Source organism: Engystomops pustulosus, chromosome 1 (genome assembly GCF_040894005.1).
Source record: "Engystomops pustulosus chromosome 1, aEngPut4.maternal, whole genome shotgun sequence".
Taxonomy (NCBI): Eukaryota; Metazoa; Chordata; class Amphibia; order Anura; family Leptodactylidae; genus Engystomops; species Engystomops pustulosus.
The window spans coordinates 273,747,641-273,762,027 of record NC_092411.1 but is presented as its reverse complement, the minus strand read 5'-3'; the positions used below and the strand labels follow the sequence as shown (position 1 = coordinate 273,762,027).

Below are 14,387 nucleotides of genomic sequence, written 5' to 3'. Positions count from 1 at the left end.
TAGTAGATCTTTTTGAGGGTCCAGGGGCTAACAGGTAAAATAATGGAGTTTCCAAGATCCAGCATAGGAAAAACCTATTTGGAAGTGACTGAAGCAATTGCCTTAAAAAATGTGGCACATGCAATGCGGACCCACCCTCAGGATCGCCACCTTTGCTGAGCCCATGATAACCCTGCCGGACAATGGTAATTATAACCCACTATATACCCAGTAGTGGATTATAATATGGGCAGTTGGGGTGGCAACCTGGGTCTTAACATTTGTAGTGGGCCCATGGACCCCCAAACCACAAACCAAGTTAAATACTGTCCTGTAGAGCTGCGACATCCACGCACCAGGGCCTGACCTATACATGGGGTGTAAGGGGGAGTCATGAACCCTCTAGGAAGTTTCTAGAACTTGGAATATAGTGTAATTGCAGCTGTAGATACTGCCTGGCAAGGCAACAGTTAATTGGTGTATGTAATTATCCAATGATGTTTCTGTTACACAAGCTGGAAGGTGATTGGAGAGGTGGTTCCACCTGACCAGGGGGAGTATAAAAACCCCTGCTGGGAGACCACAGGGGTTAGAGTGAGAGACTCCATCTTGGAGTGAGTCTGCAAATTCAAGCAGAGTGATCCCGGGAACTTCAAGTGCCTCAGGCCAACTGCCTAGCAAAAGGGCAAGTCCAGAGACTTAAGCCCAGAACTGCAGCTTTCACCACTTTGACTCAGTTCCATCTGAACCAGCCCAGCCTGCATCTACCCTCAGGCTGTGTGCAACTTTCCTGCTGACCAACTCTCCATGACCTTTCCAGCATCCAAGAATCTACTGTTACACGTTTTGGCCATTGCCCATTGCCTGATGTTCTATAAAGAACTGTGAGTTGATTTGCACAACGTTGCCTCCGTCTGATCCCTGGATACAGCTGTCACCACCAAGGGCCTCACCATCCATTACCCAGGGACTCATCCTACAGACACTCAGGGGTTGCCCCAGGGAGAACCAGTACATCAGCCTCTCCCTCCATATTTCTTGCATACACCACCTGCTGGAGACCTGCCAGGCTGTAGGACAGCCCTCCGGTCCCCATAACAAGCACCGTGACATCAGCGTACCTTAGGCCGCAACCGCCAGCCACTCCGGTATCCTGGGCGCCCAGGCCCCAAGAAAAGGCTAGGGCCCGGTAGGGGATGTTGCATGAACTTCACCCCAGGTATCCAACCAGGGGCCTTGTGACAGGAATGAATTCACATTTATCAAACATCACATCATTAGTCAATGTAAACACTCTTTTCCAGGCAGGTGCAATGGCATTGTTCTGTGCTGCAAGTAGGTGGCGTACTTTGTTCTCGATCGCAGGCGTTTCCATAGAAACGCTGATGCGCTTGGGCCGCGGGCCGCCGCGGTAGACGCGGCTTTGTCTGCGTTTGCGTTTTACAAAGCGGTGCGTGTGGCACCGGCCTAAGGGTGAAGACACACGTGGCGTTTTTGGGCCGTTTTTAGTTAGTGCGCTTTCAGATCTTAAAAAACGCATGCATTAAAAAAAGCATGTGTTTTTGACAGGTTTGACCAATTATCTTAATTCAAACTGGTCAAAAACGCATGCATTTTTTACTATCTGAAAACGCACTAACAAAAAACGGCCCAAAAACGGACTAAAAACGCCACATGTATCTTCACCCTAAATCAAAAGTTACAGGGTTGTGTCTAGGTGCAACTGAAATTGTGTTCACCAGGACTGATAGAAATGATGTACTTTTGTAATGATGTAAGGACTTATATCTGTGAAATGCTGTATTTTTGTTAATAATAGTGAATTAGAGAATGTGTTATTTTGTTATCCTGAGTACATATAAGAAACTTGTCTTCATGGGAATTACCCTTTAACACCAAAAAGTTCAATCTTTGTCTCATCAGACCAGAGAATCTTATTTCTCATAGTCTGGGAGTCCTTCAAGCGTGTTGCACACTGTACGCGGTTTCATATGTCTTGCACTGAGGAGAGACTTCCGTCCGCAGACTCCGCCATAACTGCTGGAAGCAGAAGATAGGTGACTCCCATCTACCTACTGCATCTCTGGAGCACAGCTACAGTGATCTTGGGATTCTCCTTTACCTCTTTCACCAAGGCTCTTCTCCCAAAATTGCTTAGTTTGACTGGGAGGCCAGGTCGAGGAAGAGTTGTGGCTATTCCTAACTTCTTAAGGATTATGGAGGCCACTGTGCTCTTAGAAACCTTGACTGCAGAAATTCTTTTTTTAACCTTGGCCACATGTGTGCCTTGCCACAATTCTGTCTCTAAACTCCTTGGGCAGTTCCTTTGTCCTTATGATTCTTGTGTGCTCTGACATGCACTGTAAGCTGTGATCTCTTATATAGACAGGTTTGTGCCTTTCCTAATCAAGTCTAATCAGTTTATTTAAGCACAGCTGGACTCAAATGAAGGAGTAAAATCATCTCAAGGAGGATCATAAGGAAATGGACAGTGTGTAAATATGAGTAAAGGGTCTGAATACTTATGCCCTTGTGATATTTCAGTTTTTCTTGGTTAATACATTTTCAAAAATATCTATATTTCTTGTTTTTTTCTGTCAAGATGGGGGCAGATGTACATTTTTGATCTTACCATTTGGCTGCAATGAAACAAAGAGTGAAAAATGTAAATGGGTCTGAATATTTTCCATACCAATTGTGTATAAAAAAAACCATACTTATCTTGTTCTTCTCCTTGCATCTTGATCCTGGAGCTGCAACCCAGGGGATACATGTTGATATAACACGCCTGGCTGAGCTAAGTCACCTATAATGCGGCGCAGGTGGACGCGTTATCACAAGTCGCCACATGAGAGCAGCGGAGAGGTAAATGCTTCTGTGCTTCACTACAGCAAGTGACCATACAGAACCTTTGATGAATGTGCAACATCCCCCACCGGGGCCTAGCCCTTGAGGTGAGGCCTGGAGACAGCCAGGGCCCGCGGTACCGGAGTGGCTGGCGGTTGCGGCCTAAGCACGCTATTGTCACGGTGCTTGGTACGGGGGAACCGGAGGGCTGTCCTACAGCCTGGCAGGTCTCCAGCAGGGTGGTGTTGGCAAGAAATGATGAGGGAGAGGCTGCTATAGCGGATCTCCCTGGGGCAACCCCTTAATGTCCCGAGTGTGAGTCTCTGGGTGATGGACAGGGTGCCGGTGATGAAGGCAGCCGTATTAGCAGGGACCAGACGGAGACAGAAGTTGAAGAAAACAACTTACAGTTCTTTATTTGAACCGGCAGGAACCGCAGCAACGTGCCTTTAACAGGTAGATGGAGTGCTGAGATGTGAGTTGGAGGGAGCCTCAGGAGATAGTTCACCAGCCTGGATGTAGAGGGCAGGCTGGGAGGCAGCTGTGTCCTGCTAGGAAGCTTCAGCTTGTCCTGTAGGGCTTCAGGTATCACCTTTAAAGGTAAGATGATACCCCTTTTCCTCACTACACTAACTCTAGTCTAATGCTCCACTCTTCAGAGGCAGGGGCTAGGCTCTTCCTGCTCTGGTATGGGCTAGACTGAGATTACTTACTCACTCACTCACTCACTCACTCACTCACTCTAAGTCTACAAGATCTTCTCCTCTTCTCATCTGGGAGAGACTTCTCCAGAGTTCTCAGAATCTTCTATCTCTAGAACATTCCTGGCCAGGGGTTTTATTACCTTCCTTTGGTCAGGTGGTGGCTGCTCCTCCAATCACATCTCAGCTTACAAAGGACAGGATGTAACACAAATCATTGGACAATAGCATCTTGCATCATACAAAACACTTAACCTCTGCCTTGCCAGGCAGGATTCACCACTGCAATACCCCTATGTCCTATCAGGACCATGTAGTGTAATGTGGGTACATGCAGGTGGGACGTATTCGCAAACACTCCCTCGCCATTGCATCGGCGAGGGTGTTGCAAATGAATAGTGAATAACTCATGGAATATACACTAAAGTGACACTACATTACATAAACGCAACACCTCAAGCAGGCCCCTTTCCTGTGAGCAGAGTCAGCTCCAGGTATCAGTAGGCCCCTGGGTGACAGAGCCTCAGTGGGCCCCTTTGCAGTGAACATGGCAGCATTAAAAATTCAGAAACTAAAATAGTCTCCTGTTCCCTAAAATATTCATTAGTTTATCATCCCAAACAGCCCCCTCATGGGTATTTTATGTAAAGCCCCACTCACACCCTATGGATTCATTAAATACAGCCCCCCTTAACCCTATTATGTACAGCCTTATGTGCACCTGCCCGGGTCTGCCCAGTGCTGGCGCCGGCCCTGACTCAGGCCTGCGCTCATTTCTTTTTCCAACACATAAAACTACTACTATAACCTATGGAATCAGGGCCAGCGCCAGCACCAGTATACCCACAGCTGCTGGGGGGCCCACACGGCCAAATTTCAGTATATAATAAAACTATGACAGGGATGTTTGAGAATCATAAACTATGGAATATTTTAGTTTCTGTATTTTCAATGCCGCCACATGAGTTCACTGCAATGGGGACCACTAGGACTCTGTCGCCCAGGTTCTTACTGATACCTGGAGCCGACCCAGTATGGAAAGGTCTAGTCTGGGACAGAAAAGCCTTTTTAAACCACCTGATAGAGTAAACACAGTGATTGAGTAAAAAAAAAAAAAAACTTTCAATAAGTGTTTTATTATTTATTTTTTCTACTAACAATAAATAATATCATTATAATCTTTGAAATTTTCAGCATTTGGCCCATTGGAAGCAGTTTCAGGCCCCACGTCACAATACAAAATGAAAGTCGCGATCCCATTGGTCGCTCTAGGTCTGTTGTGCAATTGCTAATATAAATAAAGTTTTGCCTGATTGATCTCGTTAGTTATCTGAGGTTATGATGAGGACCTGCGACGCGCCTCCATGACAACACGTGGGCACGCCCACTCGCTGCGTCGCCGACGAGCTCCGCTGGGAAACGCGATGACGTCATTGTTTACTGCGGAAGTAGGCGTGGCGAAGGGTCTGTCTTGTCCGGGCAAGTGATTTCCGTACAAGATTCCGTACAGTAGTCAACGGGCAGCAGGTAGGAGGCTGCTGTACATGGATTATTACTGATATAATCTACAGCAACAGATTATAATCTACTCTGGTCTGTGACAGTCACATGAGATAGATCACTGAGAAGAGCCGGAATTCCCATCACTACTGTGTGTGTGTGTGGGGACCTCACTTATTTCACACTGGGAGTGATGAGAATCATGTGACCACTGTGACCCAATCACTGACTTCCCTGGTCACACCCGCACACATGGTGATTGGATCACATCATTAATGGAGTCTAAATACTTCTGGTCCAGGCAGAATGTGAGGGCGCCTTCCCACGTGGCGTTTTCGTCGGGTTTTTTAAAAACTTTTTGACGCATTTTCAGCCTTGATTACATGCTGAGGTTACATTGTGTTTCCACTGCATCTGCTAAAACGCAATGTAACCTCAGCGTGTGATGAAGGCTGAAGCCTTTGCAATGGGTCAAAAACACATGAAAAAAACGCAATGAAAACGCCACGTGGGAAGGCACCCTGAAGTTGATGGAAAGGGGGGGCCTGGATAATCCCTTTAAGAATGAGACTGATTACTGAGATATATCTGGTATTACCTTCCAGACATGAGAGGATGGAGCCGACACTTGAGGAGTTGGTGGAGTCGCTGACCACATCTGGAGAGCCGCAACTCAACCCAGAGAAGCTGAAGCAGCTGAAGAAGATTTGCAAGTATGTGTCCTTCTAATATACCTGCACTGATGGGAGCACAGCTCTGGAGTATAATTCAGGAAAAGTAATGTCATGTATGTACACTGTGGGGGTCATTTACTAAGGGCCCGATTCACGTTTTCCCGACGTGTTACCCGAATATTTCCGATTTGCGCCGATTTCTCCCTGAATTGCCCCAGGATTTTGGCGCACGTGATCGGTTTGTGGCGCATCGGCGCTGGCATGCATGCGCCGGAAATCGGGGGGTGTGGCTGAACGAAAACCCAATGGATTCGGAAAAACCGCCGCATTTAAAAAAAAAAAAAAATTGCTCGCACGGGCCATACTCTCATGCACCACGATGAATACGATGAACTCCGGGGCACCTCGGCGGACTTCGGCGCAGCAGCGGCACCTGGTGGACATCGGGCGCAGGACCTTCATGAATCGCCGGAAGACCCGAACACTCGTCGGAGAAGCCGCCGCTGGAACGCGAATGGACCGGGTAAGTAAATGTGCCCCTGTGACTCCATCAGCAGAATAGTGATTGCAGCTCTGGAGTATAATACAGGATGTAACTCAGGATCAGTACAGCATAAGTAATGTCATGTATGTACACAGTGACTGCACCAGCAGCAGAATAGTGAGTGCAGCTCTGGAGTATAATACATGATGTAACTCAGGATCAGTACAGGATAAGTAATGTCATGTATGTACACAGTGACTGCACCAGCAGCAGAATAGTGAGTGCAGCTCTGGAGTATAATACATGATGTAACTCAGGATCAGTACAGGATAAGTAATGTCATGTATGTACACAGTGACTGCACCTGCAGCAGAATAGTGAGTGCAGCTCTGGGGTATAATACAGGATGTAACTCAGGATCAGTACAGGATAAGTAATGTCATGTATGTACACAGTGACTGCACCTGCAGCAGAATAGTGAGTGCAGCTCTGGGGTATAATACAGGATGTAACTCAGGGTCAGTACAGGATAAGTAATGTCATGTATGTACACAGTGACTACACCAGCAGCAGAATAGTGAGTGCAGCTCTGGAGTATAATACAGGATGTAACTCAGGATCAGTACAGGATAAGTAATGTCATGTATGTACACAGTGACTGCACCTGCAGCACAATAGTGAGTGCAGCTCTGGAGTATAATACAGGATAAGTAATGTCATGTGTGGGTCTCCTCATTTTGCAGGTCTTCAGATGAACATATTAAACACGTGTATCACCTGCTGATGACACAGCTGAACCAGGGTCACGCAGAGATCCGGCTTTCCGCCTTCCAGGTGGTCAGTGAGCTCTTCAGTCGGTCGCACTTGTTCCGGACACTTCTCATCTCCAACTTCCAGGAGTTCTTGGAGCTCACTGTAGAGACAGACTATGAGCAGCCGCTGCCTCCTCCCAAGGAAGTGGCACAGAAACTGAAAGTCTTGGCCATTAAGGCCGTCCAGGAATGGCAGGAGAAATATGGAGAAGCCTACAAGAAGTTGTCCCTGGGATATCACTTTCTGAAGCAGAACAAGAAGGTAACGTCCTCTTCCTATCTGACATGGAGTTACAGGGGTGCCCATAGGATAGAGCATTAATATCCCTGGGGTCCCAGTATCCCACCCAACCATTCATTAAAAGGGGCATAAAACCTGCACACCTATTACAGGGGAGTCCATTCATTATGTCTTTTGTGTGATTGCTGTAGTATGGTAGGTGCTGTAGTATGGTAGGTGTTGTAGTACTTGATATTTACTGTGTAGGTGAATATATTTCAGGTGGATTTCCAGGATGTGAGGTCCAGGACAGTCGCTGAGAGGAAAAGAGAAGAGGAGAAGCAGAAACGCTTAGAAAATATTTATAAGGAGAAGGCCAAAAAGGCGAAGACTGAGATGGAAGGTGAGCTGTGTGGATGAGGTAGCTTATAGCACTAACTATAGGAGTTACCCCCGATGCACAGGATAAGGGGTTCTCATCTGTAAGCACATTCCTGCAGATAATAATTATTATCCCATTACATTTTCCCAATGTACTTTCTGTATCAATTCTTCACAGTTTTCTAGATCTCTGCTTGCTGTCATTCTATAGGAAGCTTCATTGTTTACTTTCTGTAGATAAACACCAGTCCATAGTCATGTGATGTCACACAGGTGCACGGCTCATTATACCCCTGGTCATGTGATGTCACACAGGTGCATGGCTCGTTACATCCCTGGTCATGTGATGACACACAGGTGCACGGCTCGTTATATCCCTGATCATGTGATGTCACACAGGCGCACGGCTCATTATACCCCTGGTCATGTGATGTCACACAGGTGCACGGCTCGTTACATCCCTGGTCATGTGATGACACACAGGTGCACGGCTCGTTATATCCCTGGTCATTCGATGTCACACAGGTGCACGGCTCGTTATATCCCTGGTCATGTGATTTCGCACAGATGCACGGCTCGTTATATCCCTGGTCATGTGATTTCGCACAGATGCACGGCTCGTTATATCCCTGGTCATGTGATGTCACACAGGTGCACGGCTCGTTATATCCCTGGTCATGTGATGTTCCACAGGTGCACGGCTCTTGGTATCACTGGTCATGTGATGTCACACAGGTGCACGGCTCGTGGTATCACTGGTCTTGTGATGTCACACAGGTGCACGGCTCGTTATATCCCTGGTCATTCGATGTCACACAGGTGCACGGCTCCTTATATCCCAGGTCATGTGGTGTCACACAGGTGCACAGCTCGTTATATCCCTGGTGATGTGATTTCGCACAGGTGCACGGCTCTTGGTATCACTGGTCATGTGATGTCACACAGGTGCACGGCTCGTGGTATCACTGGTCTTGTGATGTCACACAGGTGCACGGCTCGTGGTATCACTGGTCTTGTGATGTCGCACAGATGCACGGCTCGTTATTACACACTGTGTAATCAAAGCTGTGTGATGCTAACGAGCTGTGCCCCTGTGTGACATCACATAAACAGGGACATAACGAGCTGAGGTTCAGTGTTTATCTACAGGAAGTAAACAGTGAAGCTTCCTGTTGCTTGACAGCAAGCGGAGATCTAGAAAACCATAAAGAATTGTTACAGAAAGTATAATGGAAAATTTAATAACTTTTTTTTGTTACACAAACCATATTAATTATTTGCTGTAATGAGCTTAAAGGGGACAACCCCTTGAACTAGCTGGTAGGTGAAGGCCCAATCACGGGACCCCCAGCAATCACAAGAACGGGACCCACTGGGATCCAGAGAATAGAGATCTGCTTGCAGTGTGTTCATTAGTAGAGGAATGTTGGAAATTACCCAGCGCTCCCATTCACTGTCCTACAGAAACCCAAGTGCACTGCCTGGTACCACTAGTATGGAGCAGCAGGACGCAGGCGCCGCTTGATTCTCCGCTCGTTTTCTAAATCGGTGACGGTTCCGTTCTTGTGGTCCAGTAGACAAGTAAAGAAATAAGGGCCCCTTCATGGCACTGCCAGACATCCGATACACCACCGATTCAGAATACATACAGGAATAACACGTTACAGGAGTATATTTTGTCATCATATTCCAAAATTAGAATAAAAAAGGAAGCCGTTCTTGTGATCAGAGGGGGTCCCAGCAGAAACACCCTCACCAATCAGATTATGTGTATAGAGAGTAACTAAAATAGCCGGTAAAATCATAATGTATCATTTATCCGTTTCATTAAAGGAAATTTACCATCAACATCAAGCGCGATAAACCAGGGACACTTACTCATAGATCCAGGCACCATGCTACCTGAGCTCCTCCGTGCTGCTGATTCACTGGCTGGTACACTGTGCAGGAGCACTTCCCCTCCCACTATGTGAGATTTTTTTCAAGTAGGGAAGTGCAGAGGGGGTGGGGAGATATTGAAGCTGCCTGTGAGGCTACAGCACGGCAGGGCTCTGGTAACACCCCCGTTAGGATAATGCTAAAAGTTGATTTAAGAAGGAAGGAGGCCATGGATAACACATATAAGAAGATTACTACAGTCCTGGTGCCTGGATCTATGAGTAATGTCCCTGGTTTATCAGGATGGATTTTGATTTTCTGGGCACCTGGCACAGAGGTGAGCTCTATCTGGATGAGACGCTTGGCATTGGCTGTATTATAGTACATACTACTAAATGTAGGTCACCTAAAGGGACGTAGATCTTGGATCCAGTAGGATCCCTCCCCCATAATAATGAACTAACCGATGGTCTGTTCTTAGAAATGCTGGAGGACATTGAGTCCTGCCTCACCGAGATGGAGAACTGCTTCAGCCTATTACTGCCCGACCCGGACCAATTCACTCTGTTCAGCAATGAGGGAGATGAAAGCGCTGGAGAACCCATCACACAACCCTCTCCTAAACCGTGCCTCTCCACACCCGACGATGAACAGCCATGTTGTAGCAAGGACCTGCCCAAACTATCTGCAGCCAGCAGCAGCCACGAAGCTAACGGAGAGGAAAAGGTGAAAAGTCCCTCGAAGGAATCCACGTCAGACGAGTCCGACGATGACTTTGAGGCTGTAGAAGAGTCTTTCATCCGAGAGCACGGGCTGGGGTCTCACAAGTATACACTGGACATAGAAATATCCACAGGTGACTGCTATGGAAGTCCTGTCATCTGGGAGGGGTTTCCTGCTTGCTGTGAATTACATGCTGTGAGAGGGGAGGAAGAGCTGAAGTGGGGAGATTTAAAGTCTAGACAGGTAAAATATTCATTTTTTTTTTTTCCCCCCTCAGATATGAAAGTAAGTGAGAATGAAGATAATACAGACGTCCTGAACAACTTAATGGATGCCTGTAAAATCGCAAAGAACAAGTACTGGCCGGCCGTGCAGTCCTGGATACAGGTAAAGGAGCATGTTTTTTTTCTTATCCACCACCTTCACTGTTCTTTCTATGACATTTTTCTAATGCTACATAGAGAAGGATAATTATATAGTCCCCCACCAGCAGGCATAGACGGAACAGTATATAGCTGCCCATGTGATGCCATAATGAGGCATCATGGGATTAATTTTTGGTGATCTATACAAATGGCTGGCTTTTTTGATTTCTTCTTCTAACTTTTGCTGTGAAGGTTTTCACAAAGGCCGGGATAAGTGATGACAGCCTGAAATGCGCTATAGATCTGAAGAAGAAATTGGAAGCCGCAATAAAGAAGCAAAAGGAGATGAATATCGAGTGCAAGACCCGAAATGGTAGAGCGGTGAGTAGTGTGATCGTTTTCCGGGAGGAGGGAAGTAAACTGAGAGTCAAGTGGCTGCTGTTTTATTAAAAATTTTTTGTATCCATTAATATAACAAACACTTTTACCTTATGTTTATATTTAAGCGGAAAAACAGAACATAGAGAATCTGTCATTAGCTTTCACCTTATTAAACTAGCAGCCACCCCAGGTTCTTTCTAGAATTCCCTCTTTCCTTTATGTGAAATTTCACCCATTTAGGTATAAAATATCTCCTCCAAAGTGATGAGGAAATGAGCTATTTTTATCCAAGATGAGTCACATTTAGACATTGCAGAAAGGGTCGTCTGGAATGACACTCAATCTTTGGTTCTATAGCACATAGAAATATGCTGATGGTGTCATATTAAAGATAAGAATCTCAGCTTTTCAGAAAAGATAAGTATCTTATCTGTAACATGACGTCAGTACCATGTTTTTATATACTATAGAACAGTAAATAGGGGTGTCTGAAATAACCCTCTCCCCCCTGCAGTCTCTAAACTCAAGTAAAATATGACTCTTCTCTGCTCATTGTCACATAACTTTAGAGGAGGTTTTTTTTCACATAAAAGGGAATGATAGAAAGGATATTTCATTCCCTACCCAAGGATGCTGCTAGTTTCATGAGGTCAAATCTGGTGACTGGTTCTCCTTGTACCTGTCAAAGAAACTCAACTTATCAGTCATTAAAACGGTTATTCGGTCCCCAAACCAAAAAAAAAAAGTCCTGGGTGTGATAAATACACCCCCTACTCATACCAATACAATGTTTTCCACTTAAATCATGTGGAAATCATTATTTTTACAACGGTTTACCTTTTTAATCCTGAATGCCAGGATCGATGAATCAAGATGGCCGCAGCACTCCGCATGGGGACTTCAAGTCCCATGATACTCCGCTCCCACGGAGCAGTGTGCTCGTGCACAGAATGCACAGCGTAGCAGCCATTGGCTGCTTGTGCTGTGCGCTAGTATTGTGGAGCGTGCACGACCGCCGTGCACGCTCTGCAAGTTCCCCTGGCTCATTGTGGCTCCATATATGTAATGCAGCCATGTACGAGCATTACATTGTGTGTGGCACATGTGAGCGCACACAGGAGGCTGGCACTTGTAAGTGGCTGTGGAATGCTGAGCGTGGACCACGCATGCGCGGCCAGCGCTGCAGAATGTGTACCTGTCGTATCCCTGGAGATGGGTAAGTAGAAAACACTGCTGACCTTCTAACTTGCAATTTAATTATCTGTAAAACCCCCAAGAATCGTTAATAACATTGAATTAGTGTAGTCAGTGTTTATAGGTTATCTAGAAAGTGGGGGGGCAATGTCTGCAGCCGTACAACCCCTTTAAGGAATCTGCTTTGATGATCATATAGCTGAATTGTTTCTAAAAATCAAGTTGTGGAACAGATAATTTTCTTGCGTTACTGGTTTTTCACTTGTTAGTAAATGTATGGATTGTAGGATGCTCGCTCTACTTCCAGGATTACGGAATACAATCAGATTTTCCAGGATCTTATTTTTATTCTCATGGACTGGAGGACACTGGGGCTTTGTGACACACTTTTTTTTTCGGACTGTGCCCGTTCTTCAATGTTAAAATGTCTTGCACAGGTATTTAAGAAGTGTGTGCGCTGGGATTGTGGCCTCCATGCGACACAAATTAGGGGGCGCGCCATCAGATAATCCGACAGATTTGGCCTGAGCGTGGGATTTAACTTTTAAATTGTTGTCGCAAGCCCTAGCCCTAAGACGCACTACTAAAAAGATGGTGAACTCTGTCGGACCTGCAGACACATGCAGGATATCGGACACGCGATCTTAGTTAATCACCGCGCACAGCATTCTAGTCAGACAATGCACTGTGACTCTGTAAATGAGCCCCATTTTGTTTTCATGACCTATTCTCATTCTTCATTAATGGGGGTTCTAAAAAGTTTACAACGTATTCCCTATTGGTGAGAAGTGAACCCCCTGTTTTTCAGATTTCTGTGTGACACTTCCTGTTCTGTAGAGATCACTTCTCAGCTGACCTGTTATGCCTCTATATAGATAACACAGGGTCACATTTTGTAATAATTTAATGGGTGATACCACACTTTTGAATTTTATCTGATGTAAATGTATATAAGAACCTTTTAATAAATGAATTGATCCCTGCCATGCTCCAATCCCACTAGGTACACAGGAAATTTGATTCAACCAATCGGTGGCTGAGGTGTCCACCTTCCTGGCTCTTGATTGGCTGATCTTGCATGAACCAGAAGTATAGAATGATGATGGGGAACTCTCCATAGGATCTAACTTTATTAGCGGTACCTTATTATGAATGTTACATTTCAGAGCCCTGAGGGGTACACAAGGCCAATTTAATAGTTTTAATAGTCCCTTCCTAAATGCGCGTGTTCCGGTAGGCGCAGGAAGGGAGTTAGAGTTGTCCACACAACCTCCGGTACGGCACAACACTAGCTCACAACCTGGACAGTGGCCGCCGCCACCAAAGCCTGGACTGTAACTATATTGTATCAAGAAGTCAACCCCAGGGTAACAAGTATAACCGAGGCACAGACACGGGGATTCGGGGATCAAGTTTAAAGAACAACACAGGTTAAATTGTAGATTTAATTACCTTAACAATATAAACAATAGAGATGTATACAGATACAGAGTACAAGTACAAGCGTAGTGCTACAAGTATAAGCTATTTGTTACCTTGTGCTGGATTAATTGGGGACAGAGGTTAATCTACACTTGAGGATCCTTCCTGCTCTTGATGATGGTAAAAAGTTCCCCTCCGCCAAAGACCATGGACATAAGTGGTGCCCTGATTATATTAGGTGTATACCCACCCCTTCACACCCACAGGAAGGCTCTAGGAAACCTTCTAAGTTGGATCAGAACCAGGACCTTGGATGAGTTCTAGCTTCTCATGGGAAGTGAAAGGATCGGGGATCTGATCTCATCGGATCTGGATAAATCTCTGGATTTCGTTGAGACCAGACATTCCCCATTTCCCATGCTCACATTGAGAGTTCTGTCTATCTCTGTTTCTAAGGCTGTCAGAGCAAGCCGAGACCTAGGTACGTGTTCGCCTTGATCCCAGATATGTAAATGACCTTGGTTTGGGATGGGCCGTAACTGGCATTGGTTCTAAATTTTATCAGCCTTTGTTTCTAAATAGTGGCGGGACCTCCGTGTCAGTGCTGCCATGTCTCAGTTGCCGTGCACCCTCGTTTGCGGAGTTAATGACACTCTCTAGCTTGTCTACCTGATGTAATTACGTTATTCAGGCTAGGGGAATTGAGAGACGTGTACTCAATTTTCAACACCAGATAGGGGGCAACTTTGTGATACATGGGGTGTGGAGGAATGAATGGAGGAACTGGTTGCACCCGTGCATTGCTGCTTCATTTATTGTCTATGGG

At 45.8% G+C, this 14,387-nt stretch overlaps 1 protein-coding gene across 3 annotated transcripts in view; it reads left to right on the top strand.

The window, feature by feature from the left end:
• Positions 1–4,893: 4,893 nt before the first annotated feature.
• Positions 4,894–14,387, top strand: part of UVSSA (UV stimulated scaffold protein A) — a 55,254-nt gene continuing 45,760 nt past the window's right edge. For 2 of the 3 annotated variants that reach the window (XM_072126230.1, XM_072126229.1), the window contains exons 1-7: positions 4,895–5,054; positions 5,633–5,740; positions 6,929–7,259; positions 7,500–7,620; positions 9,958–10,332; positions 10,477–10,586; positions 10,817–10,945. In XM_072126230.1, coding sequence (XP_071982331.1) covers positions 5,643–5,740; positions 6,929–7,259; positions 7,500–7,620; positions 9,958–10,332; positions 10,477–10,586; positions 10,817–10,945 — 1,164 coding nt within the window. In that variant the 5' untranslated portion in view covers positions 4,895–5,054; positions 5,633–5,642. Of the gene's footprint in view, positions 5,055–5,632; positions 5,741–6,928; positions 7,260–7,499; positions 7,621–9,957; positions 10,333–10,476; positions 10,587–10,816; positions 10,946–14,387 lie in introns of all 3 variants that reach the window. The other variant, XM_072126231.1, reaches the window with a different exon arrangement.